The sequence below is a fragment of the Pleurodeles waltl genome, chromosome 5 (genome assembly GCF_031143425.1).
Source record: "Pleurodeles waltl isolate 20211129_DDA chromosome 5, aPleWal1.hap1.20221129, whole genome shotgun sequence".
Lineage (NCBI taxonomy): Eukaryota > Metazoa > Chordata > Amphibia > Caudata > Salamandridae > Pleurodeles > Pleurodeles waltl.
The window spans coordinates 1,340,649,961-1,340,673,066 of NC_090444.1; the positions used below are offsets into that span (position 1 = coordinate 1,340,649,961).

At 45.2% G+C, this 23,106-nt stretch overlaps 1 protein-coding gene across 2 annotated transcripts in view; it reads left to right on the forward strand.

Moving 5' to 3' along the window:
- CYB5R4 (cytochrome b5 reductase 4) overlaps positions 1 to 23,106 on the forward strand; it is a 1,010,997-nt gene that overhangs the window by 28,148 nt on the left and 959,743 nt on the right. For both annotated transcript variants that reach the window (XM_069235594.1, XM_069235593.1), the window contains exon 2: positions 20,020 to 20,173. In XM_069235594.1, the coding sequence (XP_069091695.1) occupies positions 20,020 to 20,173 (154 nt within the window). The remainder of the gene's footprint in view (positions 1 to 20,019; positions 20,174 to 23,106) is intronic.

The following is a 23,106-nucleotide window of genomic DNA, read 5'->3' on the forward strand; positions in this document are numbered from 1 at the left end:
TATATTGAAATGTTTGTAAAGTTGACTTAGTTACATAAATGTTGTGTGTTAGGAGAAACCTGATACCAAAAGCCTTTCATTTCACATAGGTCAGACAGTTCACCTTACAAAATCCTGGAATTCTGCAATCACAAGGAAAAGTATTTACACTGCAAGATTACAAACTGACTTTTGACCTCTGTCTTTGAACACAGAGCAATTGTGGCAAGAATAAGATTTAAAGGCATCTTAATTGCTAATTCAGTTTCTGACTGACCAGAACACCTGTTCTTTGTCCACTGAATGGAATCTAAAAATAGCTCGACCTCATAAATTAAAACTTGCCATGGTAGAGTAGATTTTTGGAGCCATGCTACTAGTGACTGCCAGTACATTATATATAAACAAAGTTTACTGGGGCATTCTAGTTAGAAAATAGAAGCAAAAAAGCTAGAAATTCACTTACAAAAACAAAGGTTACAGCAGGTGTCTCCAACGGGTAGCTTGTGAGCTACCAGTAGCTCTCTAGCTACCTGCAAGTAGCTCTCCTGTGTGCATCCCAGCCTTCTAATGTAGTGGCTTTTGCTTGGTTGAATTATTGGTATTATTTATACCAAAATGAAAAAGAATAAATTGAAGACGAAAATGTGTGTATTTTTGGAACTCATAAGTTGATGTTTGGCGTACAATGGATGAAGTTTCAAAATTTATTTAAAGCTATTATTTGAGTTGGAGAGATATATTACTTATATACCTTGGGGCTAGAAGGATTGCAGCTATGGCTTTTTAGTATTACCCATGTATAGTCATTTCAAATTGCCAAAGCCCTTTTTACTTTACTGCTGGAAACCCTGCCTAATGCACTGATGTGATCTCTGCTGACAATCTTGGCTAAGGTGGTCACTATTACATGACTTATATTAGTAGCTCAAGATGATTTTCATTGAACATTAAAACCTCTTAATACAGAAAAGGCTGTAGATAAAGGGGTTACAGGGTCGTTATAGTTAGGCTCACGTTTTAAACATACAAAACCATAGAAATTCACCTGTTATAGTTAATGTTATCTCAAGTAATTATAACTTGTTCCGTAAGGTACTATAACTCGTGCCCCCGCCTTGCACAGTTTTCCGTATTTTTTTTACTGCAAATATTACATTGACATTTTCAATTATGTTATCAAGGGTGTCATGAGTGCTGTAATTTGTGGGGTAATTAGCAGTGTAATCTGTGTACCAAAAGCTACTTTTCTGCCAACTTTGGTGTAATTCCTTCCGGCGGCTCTGCCTGTAGTCCTGTTCAAAACTCATCTTTGGTGCCATTTGACGAATGTTCACGGGATTTTACTAAAAAAAAGTGTTTCCATGAATCTTGTTGTACATGGGAAGTTTTTGGGTGAACCGTTGAGTGGGGGCCAAGACAAAAAGGGTGGGGGTAAAAAAAAGGTGTGTTTCCCATTATAGTTCCCATCAGGATTTTGAACATGACTACAGCCTGAACTGCTGGACCGAATTACACAAAATTTGGCAGAAAAGTAGGTTTTGGTCTAGAAAGAAGCCTTTTTGTTATTTGGTATAAATTCGTTCAGTAGTTTTTGAGATATTAAAAGAAAAACAAATATGTATATCTGAAGACGCGAAGGCTTCACAAATACCCCCGATCTCGTGCTGAGATCTGATTGGCTGCCAGCACTTCAACCAGGACGTGCTGGAAGCCATTTTGGGACTCCCCTTCAGCAGAGTCCAATAAAAAATGTAAAGAAAAGGGGGCAGGGTAGGGTCCCCAGAACTAAGTGTCAGGGTGTCCCTACCCTACCCCACCAGAGCAAAAAAGCATTTTTTTTAAAGTTTCGCCGAAAAATGCAGCAGAGCCGTGAAACCAGCAAAGAAAACAACAAAAAAAAACAAGCGCTGTCTCCTGTGCTTGTTTTGAATAGAGCCTCCTAGTGTGCCAGGTCCTAGGGGCATTTTTTTTAAAGCCCCTCCTAAGGCTCATTAAGCCCAGGGGACCATCAACTCCCCAGGGCTTTGTTTATAATCACAAAGAGGGGCCGCGCAGCGCCCCTCCTAGGCCATTTATGGCCTCGGGGACCACCACCTCCCTGGGGCCAGCCCTTGCCCAGAGAAGGAGGCTGGAGCCAAATATGGCCCTGGAGACTGATTTTCCCCCCTCCCCAGGGCCGACTCCTGCTGTGTTCCGGGATGCGCATCCCCAGGACATATCTGTTTGCTTTGACTTGGGGGGAACTTTGACAGCTCCTGTCAAGTCAGAGCAAACACGAACTCCGCTCCCCAGAAGCAAGAGCTGTCAAACCGCTCTTACTTGCCTGGGAGTCACGTTTTCATCTGTTTCCTTGCCTGCAGAAATGAAGGCAGGGAAACAGGCAAAATGTTTGCTCTAACACACAGGGAGCAGCATGCTTAGCAGTTCAATGTATGTGAGAGCAATTACGGCTCCCACTCTATAGGAGGATTCATGTTATCAAAGAATTTTAGAGAAAGACGCACCAGGAACAATCATATTGCCAATATGCACAAAAGGTCACTGGTGACATTTCCTTGTTGTAGGAAGTTAGCCTCTTTCTAGCCTTGTTACCCCCACTTTTGGCCTGTTTGTGAGTATATGTCAGGGTGTTTTTACTGTCTCACTGGGATCCTGCTAGCCAGGACCCCAGTGCTCATAGTGGAAACCCTATGTTGTCAGTGTGTTTGATATGTGTCACTGGGATCATGCTAGCCAGGACCCCTGTGCTCATAAGTTTGTGGCCTATGTGTTCCCTGTGTGGTGCCTAACTGTATCACTGAGGCTCTGCTAAGCAGAGCCTCAGTGTTTATGCTCTCTCTGCTTTTAAAATTGTCACTGCAGGCTAGTGACCATTTTTACCAATTCTAATTGGCACACTGGAATACCCTTATAATTCCCTAGTATATGGTACCTAGGTACCCTGGGGTATTGTGGTTCCAGGAGATCCTTATGGGCTGCAGCATTTATTTTTGCCAACCACTGTGAGCTCAGACAATTCTTACACAGGACTGCCACTGCAGCCTGAGTGAGATAACGTCCACGTTATTTCACAGCCATTTTACACTGCACTTAAGTAACTTATAAGTCACCTATATGTCTAACCCCTCACTTAGTGAAGGTTATTGGCAAAGTTACTAAGTGTGAGGGCACCCTGGCACTAGCCAAGGTTCCCCCACATTGTTCAAGGCAATTTCCTCGGACTTTGTGAGTGCGGGGACACCATTACACGTGTGAACTACATATAGGTCAAAACCTATGTGTAGCTTCACAATGGTAACTCCGAACATGGCCATGTAACATGTCTAAGATCATGGAATTGCCCCCCCAAGCCAAATCTGGTATTGGGGTGCCAATCCCATGCATCCCCGGGGCTCCAGCATGGACCCCGGGTACTGCCAAACTAGCTCTCTGGGGTTTTCTCTGCAGCTACGGCTGCTGCCAACCCTCAGACAGGTTTCTGCCCTCCTGGGGTCTGGGCAGCCCAGTCCCAGAAAGGCAGAACAAAGGATTTCCTCTGAGAGAGGGTGTTACACCCTCTCCCTTTGGAAATAGGTGTTAAGGGCTGGGGAGGAGTAGCCTCCCCTAGCCTCAGGAAATGCTTTGAAGGGCACAGATGGTGCCCTCCTTGCATAAGCCAGTCTACACCGGTTCAGGGAGCCCCCAGCCCCTGCTCTGGCATGAAACTGGACAAAGGAAAGGGGAGTGACAACTCCCCTGTCCATCACCACCCCAGGGATGGTGCCCAGAGCTCCTCCAGTGTGTCCCAGACCTCTGCCATCTTGAATGCAGAGGTGTGAGGGCACAATGGAGACCTCTGAGTGGCCAGTGCCAGCAGGTGATGTCAGAGACCCCTCCTGATAGGCTCTTTCCTGGTTAGGGAGCCAATCCTCCTCTGAGGGCTATTTAGGGTCTCTCCTGTGGGTTTCTCTTCAGATAGCAAATGCAAGAGCTCACCAGAGTTCCTCTGCACTTCTCTCTTCAACTTCTGCCAAGGATTGACTGCTGACTGCTCCAGGACGCCTGCAAAACAGCAACAAAGTAGCAAGAAGACTACCAGCAACATTGTAGTGCCTAATCCTGCTGGCTTCCTCAACAGTTTCCTGGTGGTGCATGCTCTGAGTGCTGTCTGCCTTCACCCTGCACTGGAAGCCAAGAAGAAATCTCCAGTGGGTCGACGGAATCTTCCCCCTGCTAACGCAGGCACCAAACATCTGCATCACCGGTCCTCTGTGTCCCCTCTCATCTTGATGAGCGTGGTCCCTGGAACACAGGAGCTGGATCCAAGTGACCCCAACAGTCCAGTGGTCCTTCTGTCCAAATTTGGTGGAGGTAATCCTTGCCTCCCCATGCCAGACAGTAATCCTGTGTTGTGCGTGATCTGCAGCTGCTCGCTGAGTGGACCACCGACTTCGTGGGGCCCTCTTTTGTTGTGCTGAGACGACCTCCGTGCTCAGATTTCTTGAATGCCTGTTCACGTGCTTCTACGGGTGCTGCCTGCTTCTGCGTGGGCTCTCTGTTGCTGAGCGCCCCCTCTGTCTCCTCCTCCAAGCGGCGACCTCCTAGTCCTTACTGGGCCCTGGCAGCACCCAATATCTTCAACCACAACTCTTGCAGCTAGCAAGGCTTGTTTGTGGTCTGTTTGTGTGGAAACAGCTCTGCATCCTCCAGCACCCCGTGGGACATCTTCTGACCAAAGGAGAAGTTCCTGGCACCTTCCGTTGTTGCAGAATCTTCAGCTTCTTCCGCCCGGAGGCAGCCCTCTTGCACCTTCATCCAGGGTTTAGTGGGCTCCTACCCACCCTGGACACTTGCGTGACTCTTGGACTTGGTCCCCTTCCTTTACAGGTCCTCAGGTCCAGGAATCCGTCTTCAGTGCTTTGCAGTCAGTTGTTGTTTTTGCAGAATCCCCTATCTCGACTTTATTGTCTTTCTGGGGTAGTAGGGTAAGTTTACTCCTACTTTTCAGGGTCTTGGGGTGGGGTATCTTGGACACCCTTAGTGTTTTCTTACACTCCCAGTGACCCTCTACACACTACACTAGGCCTGGGGTCCATTCGTGGTTCGCATTACACTTTTGGAGTACATGGTTTGTGTTGCCCCTAGGCCTATTGTCTCCTATTGCATTCTATTGTGTTCTACAGTGTTTGCACTACTTTTCTAAGTGTTTTACTTACCTGATTTTGGTTTGTGTGTATATTTTGAGTATTTAACCTACCTCTTAAGGGAGTATATGCTCTGAAATACTTTTGCATATTGTCACTAAAATAAAGTACCTTTATTTTGAGTAACTCAGAGCATTGTGTTTCTTATGATATAGTGTTATATAATATAAGTGGTATAGCAGGAGCTTTGCATGTCTCCTAGTTCATCCTAAGCTGCTCTGCTATAGCTACCTCTATCAGCCTAAGCTGCTAGAACACTACTAATCTACTAATAAGGGATAACTGGACCTGGCACAAGGTGTAAGTGCCACTCGGTACCCACTATAAGCCAGGCCAGCCTCCTGCACTTGTGCTCCATTGCACAGCTGTGACATGTACCCATGGAGGCAGAAATAACTCCACTTGGGTAGACATTTTGAGCAAAGCTGTGGACTCTTGTTGGATTAAAGGGCAGGAGAGGTTCCTTTGTGGCCGAATCACTCACACATCTACAGATACCCACTCCCAGACACCCAGACACTCAGACACTCACTCACTCACCCACTCACAGATTCATGTGCTCATCAGAGACCCAGTCAGACATTCATGCACCCACTCACAGACCCACCCAGGCTCATGCACCCACTCACAGACTCACTACGAAACTCATGCACTCACTCACAGACCTACTCAGAATTATGTGCCCACTCACAGCCCTACTCAGACCTCACGCACCCGCTCACAGACCTACTCAGACACTCACCCACCCACACCCTCATGCATCCACTCACAGACCTACTGAAAGAGTTAAGCATTCACTCACACATCCACTCAGAAACGTCAAGCGGGAGACTTCACACTCTGCACCCGACGCCCCCGGCTCGAGATCCAGAGAACAAACACCACAGGGAGGACTCCCCGGCGACTGCGAGCCCATGAGTAACCAGAGACGACCCCCCCTAGAGCCCCGACAGTGACGCCTGCAGAGAGAATCCAGAGGCTCCACCTGACCGCTACTGCCTGTAACAAGGGACCTGATGCCTGGAACCAACTCTGCACCCGCAGCCCCCATGACCTGAAGGAACCGAACTTCGACGCATGAGTGACCCCCAGGCAACCCTCTGCCTTGCCCAGGTGGTGGCTGTTCCGAGAAGCCCCCCCTGTGCCTGCCTGCACCGCTAGAGTGACCCCCGGGTCCCTCCATTGAAACCTATACAAAACCCGACGCCTGCTTTGTACACCGCACCCGGCCGCCCCTGTGCCGCTGAGGGTGTGTTTTGTGTGCCTACTTGTGTCCCCCCAGTGCTCTACAAAACCACCCTCGTCTGCCCCCCGAGGACGCAGGTACTTACCTTCTGGCAGACTGGAACCGGAGCACCCCTGTTCTCCATAGGCACCTATGTGTTTTGGGCACCTCTTTGACCTCTGCACCTGACCGGCCCTGAGCTGCTGGTTTGGTAACTTTGGGGTTGCCTTGAACCCCCAACAGTGGGCTGCCTATGCCCCAGGACTGAGACTTGTTAGTGTTTTATTTACCTCCTAATCTAACCTTTACTTACCTCCCCCAGGAACTGTTGATTTTTGCACTGTGCCCACTTTGAAAATAGCTTATTGCCATTTTTACAAAGACTGTACATGATATTGTTTTCATTCAAAGTTCCTAAAGTATCTAAGTGACGTACCTTACATTTAAAGTATTAACTGTAAATCTTGAACCTGTGGTTCTTAAAATAAACTAAGAAAATATATTTTTCAATATAAAAACCTATTGGCCTGGAGTAAGTCTTTGAGTGTGTGTTCCTCATCTATTGCCTGTGTGTGTACAACACATGCTTAACACTACCCTCTGATAAGCCTACTGCTCGACCACACTACCACAAAATAGAGCATTAGAATTATCTACTTTTGCCACTATCCTACCTCTAAGGGGAAACCTTGGACTCTGTGCACACTATTTCTTACTTTGAAATAGTAAATACAGAGCCAACTTCCTACATGCATGATAAAGGCATCTGTGGTAAAGGCATGCATGGTAAAGGATATTTCTCACTTTTCAGGGTGTTAAGTATGTTTTCCTATTCTTCTTCTGTGTTTTGTTTCTGGACTCAGGTTGACCACATATTTTTGAGTAATTGTTCCAAAGTGTTGGACTGTAGCTCTTTTAATTAATTGTGCTGCTCTGTCTTGAACCAAGAGGAAACAATGCCAAATAATGCAGCACTCCTGGTTCAAGTAATGAATTTATTAAGGCACTTCCCAAATATCAAATAGATGCACACAAAGATATGACATGAGACTTGAATGCAATAAAATATGTGTAAATGCCAAAATACTCACAGCACTTAAACAATGACAGACAGAAAAAGTGATATATATATCACTTTATGTATATGTGTTTGTGTGTGTGCGCAGCCAAGCTGGATAATTCAGGATAAACTGCATCACCATGGGGGTTGAATTCTTCATGCCTGCCAACATCAAGCCGAGGAAACCTGGAAGGCTGAGGCAGGAGGCCTTCCCAACATGGGAGATCTTGACTCTGAACCGTGTGTCCACGTTCAGGTGCGCTCCTTCTACCTCAGTGCCAAGTTTTCCCACCTTTATATACCTTAAACAAACTCAAGACGGAGATTCCGACAATCTTGCCCTCCCTTCGATTGTGAAATTCAAGTGCTGGCTGTACTATGTCTGCATCGAAAACACGCAGAGGAACCGGCCTTGCCCCAATGCGCATTCCAGAAACAGAGGAGAAGTAATTTTCCTTGATGAAATGAAAACATTAACAGGCTGAGACTCTCTTATCACGTCTACCTTCCACATACCCCATGTTATGTTCCTGCACAGTGTAACTCGGTGCTGGTGAGAAAAACTGCAAACACGTTCTATGTGTAAAACAAGTTTGGTGTGGAAAAACCCTGCACCACCAATGTCGCGGCACCTGAAGCCAAGCACAAAAATGGAGTCAATTGACAAAATGGAGTCGGTGGTCAAATACATATAGATAGCATTACATTAATCCTTCATGTAGGCCAGAGATTAGTTTTTTGTAGTGGCCACATTTTACCAAGAAGTGGTGATTGGTGAATGTTTATAGGGCAAAGGGTGGTTTCCCTAGTTTCCTTCATTTATCAAAGGATACATTGAACATATTGCTAGTGCTGGTCTTGGCTGACATTTAATTGATTTTGAAGCTCAAGGAAAGTTTTAGGAGTTCCTTCTGCTACTGAGTGCACAAAATAAGAATGAATAAAATTGTGAGCTTAAGTTAGCAAAAGTAGTCTGCACAACTCATTTGTTTGATCTTAGCATGCTTATGTGGCTTTTAAAAGTGTTGCTGAGCAATGGGTTCATGATTTGATTTATATAGTGTTTTTCCTTTGTTCATAAATAGACGAAATGTGCCTTGATCTGTTGTGGTGTGTTTTTTTTTTTTTTTTTTTCGTATATCAGTTTACTAGCTTCAGAGGAAGCCTGGTTGCTGCTGAAGGGACACGCATATTAAGTTTTAGTGTTCAAGGTTGAAGTCGTAGCTAGCAAAACTGCGTTTAATTCTTATTGTCAAGTATCTATTGTTCACTAATGTAATTTCACTTCCACTTTGTATGTATGTTACTTGTATATAATTTTTAGGAGGGTTTCTATAGCGAGCTTCTTATATGTAATGAAAAGTCTGGATGATTATAGGCTTTTATTAATGCAACACTAAGTATACAACCCATAGGGCCACATCACACCGTGTTTTGTGACTGGTTCTCTGCCACTGAAATACTTTAAGAACTATTCTGTTGTTTTTTGGATGTTTGCCAATTACCTTCTTGGCTTCCCTAGAGAGCCGATTCAACATTAGTTTGTTCTTTGACATTGAATTTAGAATATGTTCCATGATATTCTCTTGCCTTTAAAACTGAGCAGTCACTGTGACAGTTTTCTCTTTGATTTATTACTTGTCTTGTGCTATACGGGCTAATAACTAGAATAGGGTTCAGCTTCCAGTGCCTATTCTAATTTACACGTATTTGCATTTTGAATATTTTGAAACAAAGTGACTATCTTGAGTTTTGCAGTGATTCTAAATCTTAAATAAACCTCCATGGTGTGTACTTGAATCTTGTCTTGTATGTTTTTTTCTGTGTGGATTTTCTTATGTGGGTTTAATTGTAATGCACTTCCTGGCACTCGTCTGTAGGGACTCACACGGTCCCCATCTATCGTATCGGCCCTTTTAATAGTAGAAAGTGCAGACACTAGCAACAGCTTAATATTTATTATTTCTATAGAGTACCAGGTCTCCTATCAAAAGGCTATACTTCCAAAACACAACTCATCACTTTAACATATCCGAGTGTCATGGAATATGAAACTGCTTTGTTTCAGGGATTGGCTGCTGAGATTCAGGCAAGTATGGAGCTTTGTATGATACCATTATCAGGGTCACTTGCCCTCTTGCTATGGATTCAGTTTTTATCAGGGTGAGTTATTATAGTGCCTACTGGCCCTATCTGGTCTGAGATAGCTGAAGCTGCCAAAAAACGGGTTTCCTGTTCGTTCTGAAAATGAATGAGTATTAAAGATGCCTTTAAATCTTGTTTTTATCTTGTCACATGTGTTGTGCTACACAGACATAGGTGAAATGTCAGCTTATGTCTTCTTACAAATTGCTGATCATTTTTTCCTGAAGATTGGTGTTTTTACAGCACGAGACCACATCATCCTTTAGTATATATTTGTGAAAGTATGCTCCAAAACTCACCACTGTCTACGTACCACACCCTCCACACCTGTTATATGCAGCAACACAATGTTGCACAACTGTGATTGTGTCTCCATGAGATCATTTACCTGAGTTTTTCTTTTTAACATTCTCCACAAACTGGCAAACCTGGTACTTGAGTTTTACTGCATCTATCACACCTTCTGCTCTGGAGAGGTTGACGTGACAACAAATTAACAGGGAGAGCCGAACCAACGGTCATCTTTGTCTTGTTGTGTACATGCAAGGGCAGACCCTTTAAAATATTTGGCTTGTAAATAATATACCAAAGATCATGTTAGTATGCGATGTGGTGTCTTCAAAGTTCCGAAAAGTGTATTTCTTTAAAACAATGAATTGTGTGTGTGTGTATGTATATACACACTGAAAAATAGGTTAAAATAACATAATAGTTAGGTTGAATGTTCAGTAACAATGTAACATTTTAAACTTAAAACAACACAGAAATTCACTAGTTACAGTTATAGTTTTTCAAGTAACTATACCTCATGCTCCAAGGTAAATATAACTCCTGCCACTGCCATGCACAGTTTTCTCATCAATAATTTCATTGCAAATGTTGCAGTGATATTATCAAAGATATCATAGAAGATGTCATGAGTGATGTTATATGTTTGGGTAATTGGCAGTGCATGTGAATTTCTAGGATTATTTTAAAATGTAAAGTAATATTTTATTACCATGCATAAAGCCAATCCCACGCCACACGCCGTCTGTGGCGAGGCCCTGTGGCCAACCCCACATCGTGTAGGCCTCCAGATCTAATTTAAAAGGGGAGGGCGGCCACCCTTGAGCCTCATTAGGTCCTCACTACACCATCTCCCAGGGTCCCCCATACATTTTATGGCACTGAGGGTGGAGCATAAGGTCCCCTGCATCCCATCCTGCTCACCTCATGGTGCGGAAGCCAGCAGTGCTCCTGCCTGGAGGGAGCAGCTATTTATGGGGCTCCCACCAGGCGGAAGTAATATGGGTTCTATTTCTCGAAACAGAACACTAGTCTGCCTCCAACCAGCGGGAGCATTTTTAAATCTACCACCCTCTGGGAGAAGATTTATTGTTTTCTCCTGATGACGGGAGATTTAAAAATGCTTCTGCCGGATGAGAGCAAACACATTTTTCCTGTCAGCGGTAGTGTGGACCGGAAGCCACTGTGTCCTGTTGGTGGGCTTCCTGAGACACAGTAATTGAGCTGTCCGCAGGGGATGGTGTCCTTCGAGCCTATGAAGGCTCAGGGAGGGGCCCACATGGCACCCTTCCTTTTTAATTAAAGTTACAGCCCTCAGGGATGGGGTCCCTAGGGCCTTTTTTTTTTTTTTTCTAAACATTTGGGCACAGGAGGGTGGCGTCCCCATGGCCTAAGTAGGCTCAGGGAGGTGGGGGTCCCCAGGGCCACCATCTGCATCGCTTTTGTGTTTCCAAAGGAAAAGGATTTTTTTGGTTTGCTCATAGCTTTGGTGGGGGAATAGATGCAGACAGGTGAGTTGTCAGGGCTGTGGGGTCCTCCCCCTGTAAAACCCAATATCAAAAATGCTGTGTGGTGCTCCGGGTGGGCCCTTATGCACCCTAGATTTATTGTTTTCTCCTGATGACGGGAGATTTAAAAATGCTTCTGCCGGATGAGAGCAAACACATTTTTCCTGTCAGCGGTAGTGTGGACCGGAAGCCACTGTGTCCTGTTGGTGGGCTTCCTGAGACACAGTAATTGAGCTGTCCGCAGGGGATGGTGTCCTTCGAGCCTATGAAGGCTCAGGGAGGGGCCCACATGGCACCCTTCCTTTTTAATTAAAGTTACAGCCCTCAGGGATGGGGTCCCTAGGGCCTTTTTTTTTTTTTTCTAAACATTTGGGCACAGGAGGGTGGCGTTCCCATGGCCTAAGTAGGCTCAGGGAGGTGGGGGTCCCCAGGGCCACCATCTGCATCGCTTTTGTGTTTCCAAAGGAAAAGGATTTTTTTGGTTCGCTCATAGCTTTGGTGGGGGAATAGATGCAGACAGGTGAGTTGTCAGGGCTGTGGGGTCCTCCCCCTGTAAAACCCAATATCAAAAATGCTGTGTGGTGCTCCGGGTGGGCCCTTATGCACCCTAGTATGTAAAAAAGTGGCTGGATCCTGTGCTTGCAGGGAGATAGCGGGCCGCAGGAAACTTGAGGTTTCCCCGTGGCCCAATGAAATAGCAAATGATGTGGGTGCCCTGGGTAGGCACTGGGGCATCCCAGTTAAAAAGATAAATAAGGATTGCCTGCTCCTGCACTGCCTGTAGGACTGCTTACAGGGAGCCAGCAGGCCAAGGGGACCCTATGGCTCCCTCGTGACCCCCACAAAAATTAAACATGTGAGTGTCCCCTGTGGGGAACGGGACACTCAGAAAAAATAATAATAAAATAAATAAATGGTAAATGAAAGGAAGGAGCAGATAATTTATTATTCGCTGCTCCTTGCAAGGAATACCCCATAATGCCCTGAAAGAGCTTTTTGGATATATTTTAGGAGCTTGGCGGTATCTCTAGAAGGGGCAGGGAACACCAAATCATTTCTTTAATGCTGTGGGGGGCTGCAAGGAGTACAGCAGCCCCCCAGCAGCATATAAAAACAGTAAGTCTCCTGGGGCATGAAAACCATGACCCCAGGAGAGCCTCCCAATACGTTTTAAAGCGCTCCTAACTGAACGTCTTTGCCCTTCAGCTGGAGTGCTGGGCCCTCTTGTAGCTGGTTCTATGACTGCACTTTGTAGCTTAACAAAAGTTGAAAAAAGACTCAGACATGTTGATTTGTTTTTAAATTGTATTTTATTAAACCACTTTCATGATAATCACTTTTATTAAACATTGCATTTCTCGAAGTCTTATGTTTTTAAACAATAAAATGCAGGCCTAGAAGCAGTTTGAAATGGACAGGGCTGATATTCTTCTTGCCATAATTTGAAGAGTGACACCATTCACTGGTATATAGTCCATTCTAGTTTCTGTCCTGGGGGGCAAGTATGAAATGTATATTGTTTGCTAATTGGATAATTTAGACACCATGGATATTAAATTATATGTTAGGTTCTAGTTTCCTCCAGTTATGAACTCCACTTGACCAAATTCAGTACAGAGTCTGTAAGTTTAGAAAATAAGTCATTCTTCTGCGTGTTAGGATCATACATTTAGAGAATGAGCAAGTATCCCTGCACAGTTAGCTTAGCAAACATACATATTTCTTTCATATTGGCCCATGTCTGTGAGATTCTCACTTACTGATTTTTGGGGGTCAAAATAATGACCCTGCTTTTTCTGAAGGATGGGGCTTGAGACTATGGGTGTTGATCCAGGTTGCTCCACCCATAAGACAAAGCTATCCTGCCCTACCAGTCTCTCTTTAACTTTTCTGATTCTTGAATGAGCAGAAGAGCCGTTTGCGATAAGACAGTGTCAGATTTCCTGGATGTCAATTATGTCAAGATTTTCTTCTGCACTACTAAACTTAAAAGACAAATGATATTTGGGGACTGTAAAGTAAGGATGCTGTTTTTGTCATTAGATAAAGTAGAGTATTGTACTCCTGTTACAGTAGTGGCAAGTGACTTACAAGCAAAATAAATTGAACATGAAATGCATGGAAAGTCTCTAGATATATCCCAAATAATCAGGTGTTGAGTTGCATTGTCTTGAGGTCTCTCTTCTTGAACACAAAAGCTTGTTTGATTTTCTACTGTAATACTGGCAATCCCAAAGAGAGTGGTAATACCCAAACAGCTCATTTTCCAATACTATGTAGCAGTGTCCTTATACAAGCGTGCTGCATTTCACTTTCTAGCATGTCCCTTTTTAGCACACTAGGTGTGGTTGGATCTTAGGAGATGTAATGTGAGGATTGAGGATACACTGTGAGATTATCTTATATAGTTAGTATGTGGCCTTTGTTGATGTTATAATAGCATCAACTGACAGACTTAGATTTATCGATATACTTTTGTGGAGCCTTTTCTACAATATGCTCTTAGTTGAGTTCTTTGTTAGGAAGATGTTTATTCTGTAGAGGGTTTGCATGCTGATTTTTATCCCAAAGTATGATAATTGCTGGTTGTACATCATTGTTATCTAATGCTGTGCTGGTATCCATCAAATGTTCCTCTGCTTGTTCCATGAATTTCTGCAGTTCCTCCGTTTCATAGAATTCACTGGTTTTGGCCTCCATTGTTACCAGGCTTGTTGCTGGATTGACTAGGCCATATCTGATACTCCTCTTCTTTAACAAGGATCGTAAGTCCAGACTGTTTTCCATATAATAGTTGTGTTGTATGATATGCCTGCATAAGCCCAGTGTCAGGGAAATCCTGTGACCACTGTACAAAGTATTGGTTGGTACAATTGGTAAGTTTATTAAATTATCAGGGCGATACAGATCACTGGTCTTGCTTCACCGGCTTCCTCCAACCGTCTCCTGTAACCTATGCACTACCCTCCACATTCTGCTAAGTCTCGTGCCCAGTGGTTTGACAATAAGCACAAGACTCGACAGACGACCCCAAGACATAAGGCAAGACCCAAAACACTGTAAGTGAACGGGTCATGCTTTCAGAAAGTCTGAGTGAGTCTGAATTCAGGTGGTCATTCTGATTGCATAGCAGACATGCGATTATAGGTCTGAGGGGCATCAGAATCCAATTGCTGCTTCTGTTTGGATTTGAAAATAGAAGTTGTCAAAACATTTAAATACATTTTTTGTTAAGGCAGTCTCAGCCAGTTCCACAATAACGCTTGTGTGGACTTCTGTAGGAGGAGATATTGAGTCAAATACTTCAGTAAGGGCATTAATCACATCTCTTTCGGGGGATGTTGTTGTCCTGTAGAGAGCCTGGATTTTCATGGCGACTGTGAGTAGTGAAGTAGCATTAAAAGGGAGATTTTTGATAATATTAGATAATGTTAATGAAGTCTCTTTTGTCCCACATGTATACCCGAGTCTTAGAAACTAAAGGCTTAACTAAATAATCCAGGTACTGGCACAGTGGTTCCCAAAATGAACCACATGCCGAAATAATGGAACTGCTGGGGGTGTGGGAGGAGGGTCGGAAGTTCACTATCTCTATGAATCTTAGAAAGGGTGTACATCACAGACATACGGGCAGATGTTTTGTTGAGAAAATATGTTTCTTTTTCGCTGAAAACCCCTTTTCTTTAGCTTTTGCAGTAATTTCGTTCACAAAAGGTGCTGGAATCTCAAATCAGTTTCAGATGGTGGTCAGAATTCAACAGCTATCTCAGCTCTTCCTGATTATTTGCAGGCTTAATTGTAATGTTATGATTTCCATTGAGATAGAGTGTAAGCCACATTTTTCGGCTTTAACAATGCTTTGCTTATGCAGTTGCAGCTGGTTTTAACTTTTATGCCAGGGCCAAACTTATTTTGTCATTTTGATCTTCTGAGGGGACTACCTGTCCCAGGATACATTGCACCGCTGCATGAGTGGCAGGAGGAGGCAGAGGAGGATGCCCCTATGAACTTTCTAGCACTACACAGTGAGATCGTCATTCTCACTGAACGGGCCGCTGGATTATGCTTCTGAGGGGGGTTACCTTTCCCAGGATACCTTGGGAACTTCCTGGCAATACATAGCGCAAACTGTGCAGAAAGCTGGAGGGTGCCTGTGAAGAGACTACCTGTCCCAGGATACTTTGCACTGCTTTACGAGGGGCAGGAGGAGAAGGCCCCTGGGAACTTCATGGAGCTAAATTGTGTGATCACCATTCCCACTGGGCAGGACACTGCCTCTGTTGGACTATCTGTTCCAGGTTAGCTTGCACTGCTGCATGAGGAGGAGGCCCCTAGGAAGTTCCTGGTGCTACATAGTGCAATCACCATTCACGCTGCGCTGGACGCTGCTTCTGAGGGGACTACATATCCCAGGATACCTTGTACTGCTGCATGAGGTGCAGGAGGAGGAGGAGGCGCCTGGGAACTTCCTGGCACTACATAGCACTATGGCCATCACCGCTGCCTGGGACACGCATGAGCTGCTCCCGGGCCAAGCCTGGGCCAAGGAAGCCCCTTCCTGTGCACTTCATCACCAGGCAGAGACAGGGTAGGGCCACCCCCTTAGTTTTGTGGTTAACATCAGCCACCTTGTTACTTGATTACATTTCTAAGATGTTCAAGGTAAGACTTACTCATTAGCAACCGGTTTAAGGGGCCCCAGGCGAACATCCTTACAAATAGCAGAAAACTCTCTGTGGTCTTGGTAGCCATCGTTTCTACTGACTTCTTTTTTTAATCAAGCACTGGCTTTTGATTAATTATTGAGTCATAGGGAAAAGAAAGGCATCAGACGCTCCCGTAGCTAACAAAAAGGGGCCTAAAGCAACAAGGCATTGAGCCGAAAACTGCACCCTTTACGAAATCAATGAGCTGATCATGGAAGTTGAGGGAATATTAAATAAATAAAAGACGCAGCCCCCAACTAAGAGTAAAATTAAACGTTTTTACATGGGAGTGGAGCAAGCCCTGAGGGCCTAACCCTTGTTAACTGCAAAAGCCCTTTAACGGGCCATCCCTCTTCCAAAACAGAAAATATTGAATTTATCATTCCTTCCCAGCCCGACTCTCAGGGATTTAACCAGTCAGCGAGGCTTACTGCGATTCTTAAGCCTCTGGAGGTGCCTACAAACACGTTACTCCCCAATTAGGTCCTCTAGGGGCAAGCCACAATAACTGCACCTTGACCCATCCAACTCTTATGTTGCTGCAACGGAGTGTGAGAAGGGGAAACAGACATTGGACACTCAGGGAGCAAGGACCATAAATGGACCTCTTAAAAGCCGAGTTTTCCCAAATCAAATATGCAACTTCCCTATTGAATAACAAGGTAAGGGACCTTCAGGAGGTCATTCATTTAGTCATAATACCACTTTCCAGCCAGAGGACCTCCTAGGTCCTTGTACCCGGAAGGATAAACCCTCTTGAACAGCTGGCATCTAATTCAGATGGACCAGATCATCCTTGTAAGGAAGATAAATCATTACCTCCTAGCCAGGGTGCTTTGAACACACTCCCAGGATTGACCAGAGGAAGGATTCCTGATCCAAGGGGTGCTCAAACTGCTAAAATAATAAATCAAACCTGCCCCTTTTGAGTGGAAATAATAACTTACTGATGAATACGTTGGTCTTTAGGATTACAAATTTCAATCATCCTACCAGACACTGGTGAAGGGGTGTCACTGTCTGCCACAACAAAGAATTGAGGCTGACCTCCAGAGGATCTCCGTACATGGCGGAGAAGTCGCCCTTCGAATGCTCAGATTTGAAACTGCAAACAGACCCCTATAGAAGAGCTGTAATTTTTATGACGAACGTGCCCAAGTTGAAACTAGGAAAAAGGGGAGGGCAAGGGCACATTGGATTCAATTAAATCAGTTCAGTTCTATAATCCACTAAGACATCATTTCAGCCCACCATCTTTCTGGGCAAATTAACCAATTTGATTCTATCAAGCTCATACTAGACAGCCACGATTTAGTAGGTGGGCTAATAGCAGTGGAAGCAAGGACCTTACCACCGATGGGCTCAAAAATTCAATCCAAAATACATTTAAAATCCAATGATGTAATTCTCTCAGACCCACATCGAGCAGGAACTGAAAGTCTGGAATCTCACAATCGTATTCTACTCTCAGGCCCACTTGCTCCTATTAGAACTGAAGTACTATGACTTGAGGGAGCTCCCTATTACTTAGCTACTCGCCTCATCTAGATGGTGCCACCATTGCTAGCCCTCAGATTCAGACACTTAACTCTGTATCAGAGAGTATAGTCTGTTTATCTGATCTACAGCTGTTGTCATGGAACGGAGCAAGGTTGCGTTCTGAGTTGTCTGATCCAGACTGGGTTGAATTTATAAACCAATTTGATATTATACTGTTCCGAGAGTCCTGGTCCACAACGCCTGTGAGCATAATTGGTTACTAAGATGATAGTGTTGAAGCATGCCTTTGAGAGCTGGCCACCCAACTGGGGGTATTTTAATCTGGATGCACATTTCATTAAACTTGAGTGTTCAATAAGTATAAATAGACTAATTGATCAATTGGTTTGACTTGAAGAGGTTCTAATGGCACAGCTGAGAGCTTGTATAATGTCTACAACTGTCCTGTGAGTTGAAACATGGAGTCAAACAAGGAGTTCATTACATGGGCAAAGCTAGTCATCGCTGGGGATTTTAATGGAATATTTGCGGCTATACCATTTATTGACTATTGCAGACTGTGAAGATGGGTCTAGAGGCATTCAGAGACTGAATGCAGAGGCGCTTAAAAAAATGGTTCACTACGGCCATACAACTTAATTCTCTAATCCTTAAATTTGGTATGCACTCTTGCAATGGAAGATCTAAAATGTATATGGTCACGAGAATTTACCTTCTTTAGGTGAAGTAACAAAAGCAGGGTAGTTTACATTTTATTAGTGCTAGAAAGATGGTATGTATTGGCTCAGTTCAGAGCATTAACAAGAACTGATAGTGACAATTATCCCCTACATTTATCTATTAAACCAAATCTCTTCTGTAGTAAAACTATCAGTTTTATTAGTTCGAAGTCTACATTGTCTCTTAGCAACAATAGGAGATTAAATAAATGTGGCTGGCTTTCTTCCAGAACTGATACTATTGCTCAAATCTGCAATACATTCAACCTATTCATTTGGTACCCTTGCCAATAATCCATCTAGTGACGACTCCTTTATGGAGTTGCATCTGTTCTGCTTTGCTTCAAACCAAGAGGAAACAGTGCCAAGGAATGGAGCACTCTTAGTTTGAGTAATAAATGTATTAAGGCACTATCAAATAAAAACATGCAAAAATATGAACATGAGCATTTAACTTGAATGCAGTAAAACACGTGTGTGTGTGTGTGTGTGTGTGTGTGTGTATATATATATATATATGTAAATATATATATATATATATATATATATAGCTCCAAGTTAGATAATTAAGAATACAAATGCATCACCATGGGGATCAAATCCAACATCATCCTTGCCAACATCAAGCTGAGGAACCCCAGACAGGAGAAACTTCCCCAATGGGGTTTGATTTCGGCAGTGCGTCCACCCCCAAAATGCCTCAGTGCCAAGCTTCACCACCATATATACCTTAAACCCAAGAGGAAGGTTCTGGCAACTTCCCCCTCCCTTTGAGTAAGTTATGACATTCGAGTGCTGGCCATGCTCTGTCAGTGATGAAAACACGCAAAGGAACGGGCCCTGCCCCGATGCGCATTCCAGAGACAGAGGAGCAGTACATTGAAAATATTCCCAAACTGAGATTGTTTTATCAAGTCTACTTTCTGCATCCCCCATGTTATGTTCCAGCACAGTGCAATCCGGTGCTGGTGGGAAGAAGCCCAAAAATATTCTATTTGGAAAACAAGCTTGGTGTGGAAAAACCCTGCACTACTGATGTGACTGCAGACACGTGAAGCTACGCTAAGCCCAAAATGGAGTCAGTGGTCAAGATGGAGTCAGTGGTTAAATACAGATAGCATTACATCTAGAAGTAGCTTCAACATGGAAGAGATACATATTGCAGAAGATGGAGTCACCTTGTATTAGACTAGTTAAATCCTCATACTGGTCTTTACAATCACATAAAATCAGCACCACCTTGTTATGTGGCGCCTCTGTGGTCTTAAAAAAGGGGCTTGGCCTGACTGGAGATGGAGGAGGATGCTCCTTGCCCAAGCTCTGTATCTCTGTAACCCCAAAAGCACATTAAAGTGGCCCACAGCGGCCTCACTAGTGCAGAGTCGAATTGCGGGCGCTGCGAAGGAGTGATCCTTGCGGTGTGTCTGCCTCCAATTAGGTGGCCCGACCTCAGCTTCAATTCTCCTAGCATCACCCGACGAGGCAGGCCCCCTCAGCCAGCAGACTGTGCCTTCTAGCAGTGTCCACCGTAGAAGAATAGTTTTGTTTATACATTTTCTAACATGAATGTACCTGATGGCTTAGTACACTGTGAAAACAGAATATACCATGCTTAGCTGGTGAATAATGCACAAAGACTTGGATATTTGAAAGTGTTATGGTTGATCGTAGATACTCTTAAAAACCGTTTTGTTGTGTTTTAGGTACCTCTGAAGCCAGGAAGAAGTCTTATGGACTGGGTGAGACTGACAAAAAGCCACAAAGACTTATCAGGGCTTAAGGGAAGGTTTATTGAGGTCACCGAAGATGAGCTTGCCAAGCACAATAAGAAAGAAGACTGCTGGACATGCATAAGAGGTATGTGAAATAATAATATATTTACTTGCTGGGCATGTTTTCCCCACTTTTGCAGTGAATCATTGGAAAAACAATTTGTTTTTGTATTGCATTAGTTACAGTTTATAGGGTAGGTGTACAGAGGTCCCAACTTTGATATGCTCAACAAATGGACACAACCTTGGTTTTAGAAAGTATTGGGAATAGTATTTGTTTCCAAACCAAGGACCGTTATCCCTTGATTCTCAAGACTCTTCTTTTTAAATCTAGAATTCTACTTGTCACGTTATTGGTTGTGCAGAAGTCTAGACATCACTTTAATGGTTGCGCAGAAGAAATTGTTGCAAAGGTTAAATAAAATATCACCAATACCTCAAATTTCTGCCACATAACATTGATTCAGATTCCATTTATTGAAATATGTATTAAGACAATTCTTTGGTGAGTTTGGATAACTATTGTAGTTGCAGAAAGAGAGACCATACAGAGGATTTTATTAAGATTGTTCTGGTATCTCAAGCTTGATCTGAAACTTTAATGTAGTAACAATGTTATGCAGGAATTGATTAAGGATGAGAGAAAACACCATTAACCACTTAACATGTAAGTTAAAATTGGGCAGACCAAACTACACTTAAAAGGAGAAAACCTAGATAAACTTTTAGCCTAGCTAAGAAGAAAGTAGAATTTACAGGAGCGGTTATAGAATTTACAGAAACAGATGGCATGAACTACTGCAGAACTGTTCAGGAGCTATTCCAAGTAATAATGATAACTTGGAGGGCAGAGCTGGGCCTCTGACACTGTTGGCTGCCTGAAACTGAATCTCTGTGGACCATCGCCTGCTGGGACGACTCCAGTGTCATCCTTGGGGGGCACTGCCATGCTACACTTCTACCAGTGTTTTCTACATCCTCAGGGGGGCCCCTAATGACAATTCTGGCCTGCTGGGGGCCACTGGAGACAGGAGTGGGGGAGCAGCCTGTGGGACGTGTGATCTGGGAGCTGGCCTGGTCACAGCTGCTCGTCCCTGATGTAATCCTGCATCTTCTTCCACATGTTGCATGTCCTGGATTTTGGGGGCCACTGCCGATGGGCCTCCCTGCTGCAGACTGATTGCTCTGTGGGTTGCACCCCCAGAACACAAAGAAGCTCCAGATGAACTGCCTGGCCCGGATAGCTAGTGTTCCGCCTTAGTTGCTGTGGGGGGCCCGGGGCACACCCTTGCCCCTCTACAGCTGCGAGCTCGGATCACCCCCCTTCACATGGGATGTTACTTCCCTGAATGCTGATGGCCATAGGGGCCAACGTAATCCTGATTCACAATGGGGCCTCACTATCGGCCCACGTGCATGGCTGCATCTTATCTGTTTACACCACCACCCTGCCCTACTTGCTGAGAGGGCCCGGTATGCTCACATCACCCCTTTGCTGTAGGAGACGTGGCTCCCCTTTTCTGCTTGGGAGGGCTGTAGGAGCCCATAGCCCTTTTCAATAGGTGGACTGAGGTCCGCGATGGAAGTGCCCAGCCCCGCGAGCTTGTTGAATGCCCCTCATGTTTCCTGCATCTTGGATCATGCTCCAGTCCTGCTGGGCTTTGGATCTTGAAGTAGTGGGTGTTTTTCTGGGCCCACCACCTTTAGAGAATTGACAAGACCTGTTTGGCTTCTCTCCTATTCCCCCCTCCGCCGCAGCTGGAGCAGGACTGCTAGAGGGCACCCTCACAGAAAGGTGTGAAACCTTTGCCCTCCCCCCCCTGATTTGGACCTCGGGCAGAGTCCTCGGAGCCCTCTGCCTCCACTCCTGCACCTCCCAGGGCACGGCTGGAGGCCAGGCTGGGTACCACCCTTCCTGTGTCCCTGCCTTGAGACCTGGACCTTGTTTGGGGCCCTCCCGCTCCCCTGGTCTCTGGGGACTGGGTCCATCTGTGCCTGCCTGCCTCCACTGCTGTGACCCAAGGCTCCTGCCCGTCATGGGGCGGGGAGGGCCTGCATCCTTCCTCTCCTACCAAGGCCTCCCTCTAGACCACACGCGTGGGTGCTGCTGTGGCTGCCAGCTGTCTGCTGTCTTTGTGCCCGTTGGACCCGGCTCCTGCTCTCATGGCCTCTGGAAAGGCATCTAGACAGCTCCTCTTCTCTGAGGCAGCCACACTCCCCAATCCACTGGACTGCATGGATGACCCCATGGCTCGCATTCTGCAGGAAATGGCGGCGGTGGGTTGCAAACTGGACCCTACTTCTGACACAAACCATTCGGGCGGAGATTGTGGAGTTACAAGGACGCCTAGATGGAGTGAAGTCCCGCCTTGTCAAATTGGAGGCCCATTTAGGTGCTGTAGTTGCACAGGAGGCTGAACTTCGCCATCTCTCCTGTGAGATTATGGTCTTGGGGAATAGGAGTCAGAGAGATAATGTTCGCTTCTTCAGTTTTTCAGAGCAGGCAGAGCGGAACAGCGCTGGGCTCTTCCTGTGTGATGCCCTCCCCATGCCTCCTGGGGCTCATCTTCACCCCACCGCTGGAGGTCCAGCATGCCCACCGCGTCCGCGCCCCCCACCCCACGTCAGCTGACAAGCCCATCCTTCATTGCCTGTTTCCTACGTCATGCACAGCTCCGGTAGATCCTAACCGAATCCCGCACCTATGGTCCTTATGCCTATGAGGGCCATGAGACCTGAAATGCGAGGGACTACTCTAGGAAAACCAACAACAAGCACTGGGCATTTCTGGCCCTCAGCCCTGCAGAACAGAAATGGGGCATCAAATATGGCCTGCGAGGGTGTGCATTACCATAAATGGTCACTCCAGAGACTTCCTGGGCCCCTACAACCTCAAGGCTTTCCTGGACTCCCTGCAAGATTCTGACATGGACAGGGCACCCAGCCCCCACCAAGGCATCAGGCCGACAACACTGCACAGCAGGCTACAGGAGCAGCCCTTCCCTGCATCTTCTCACA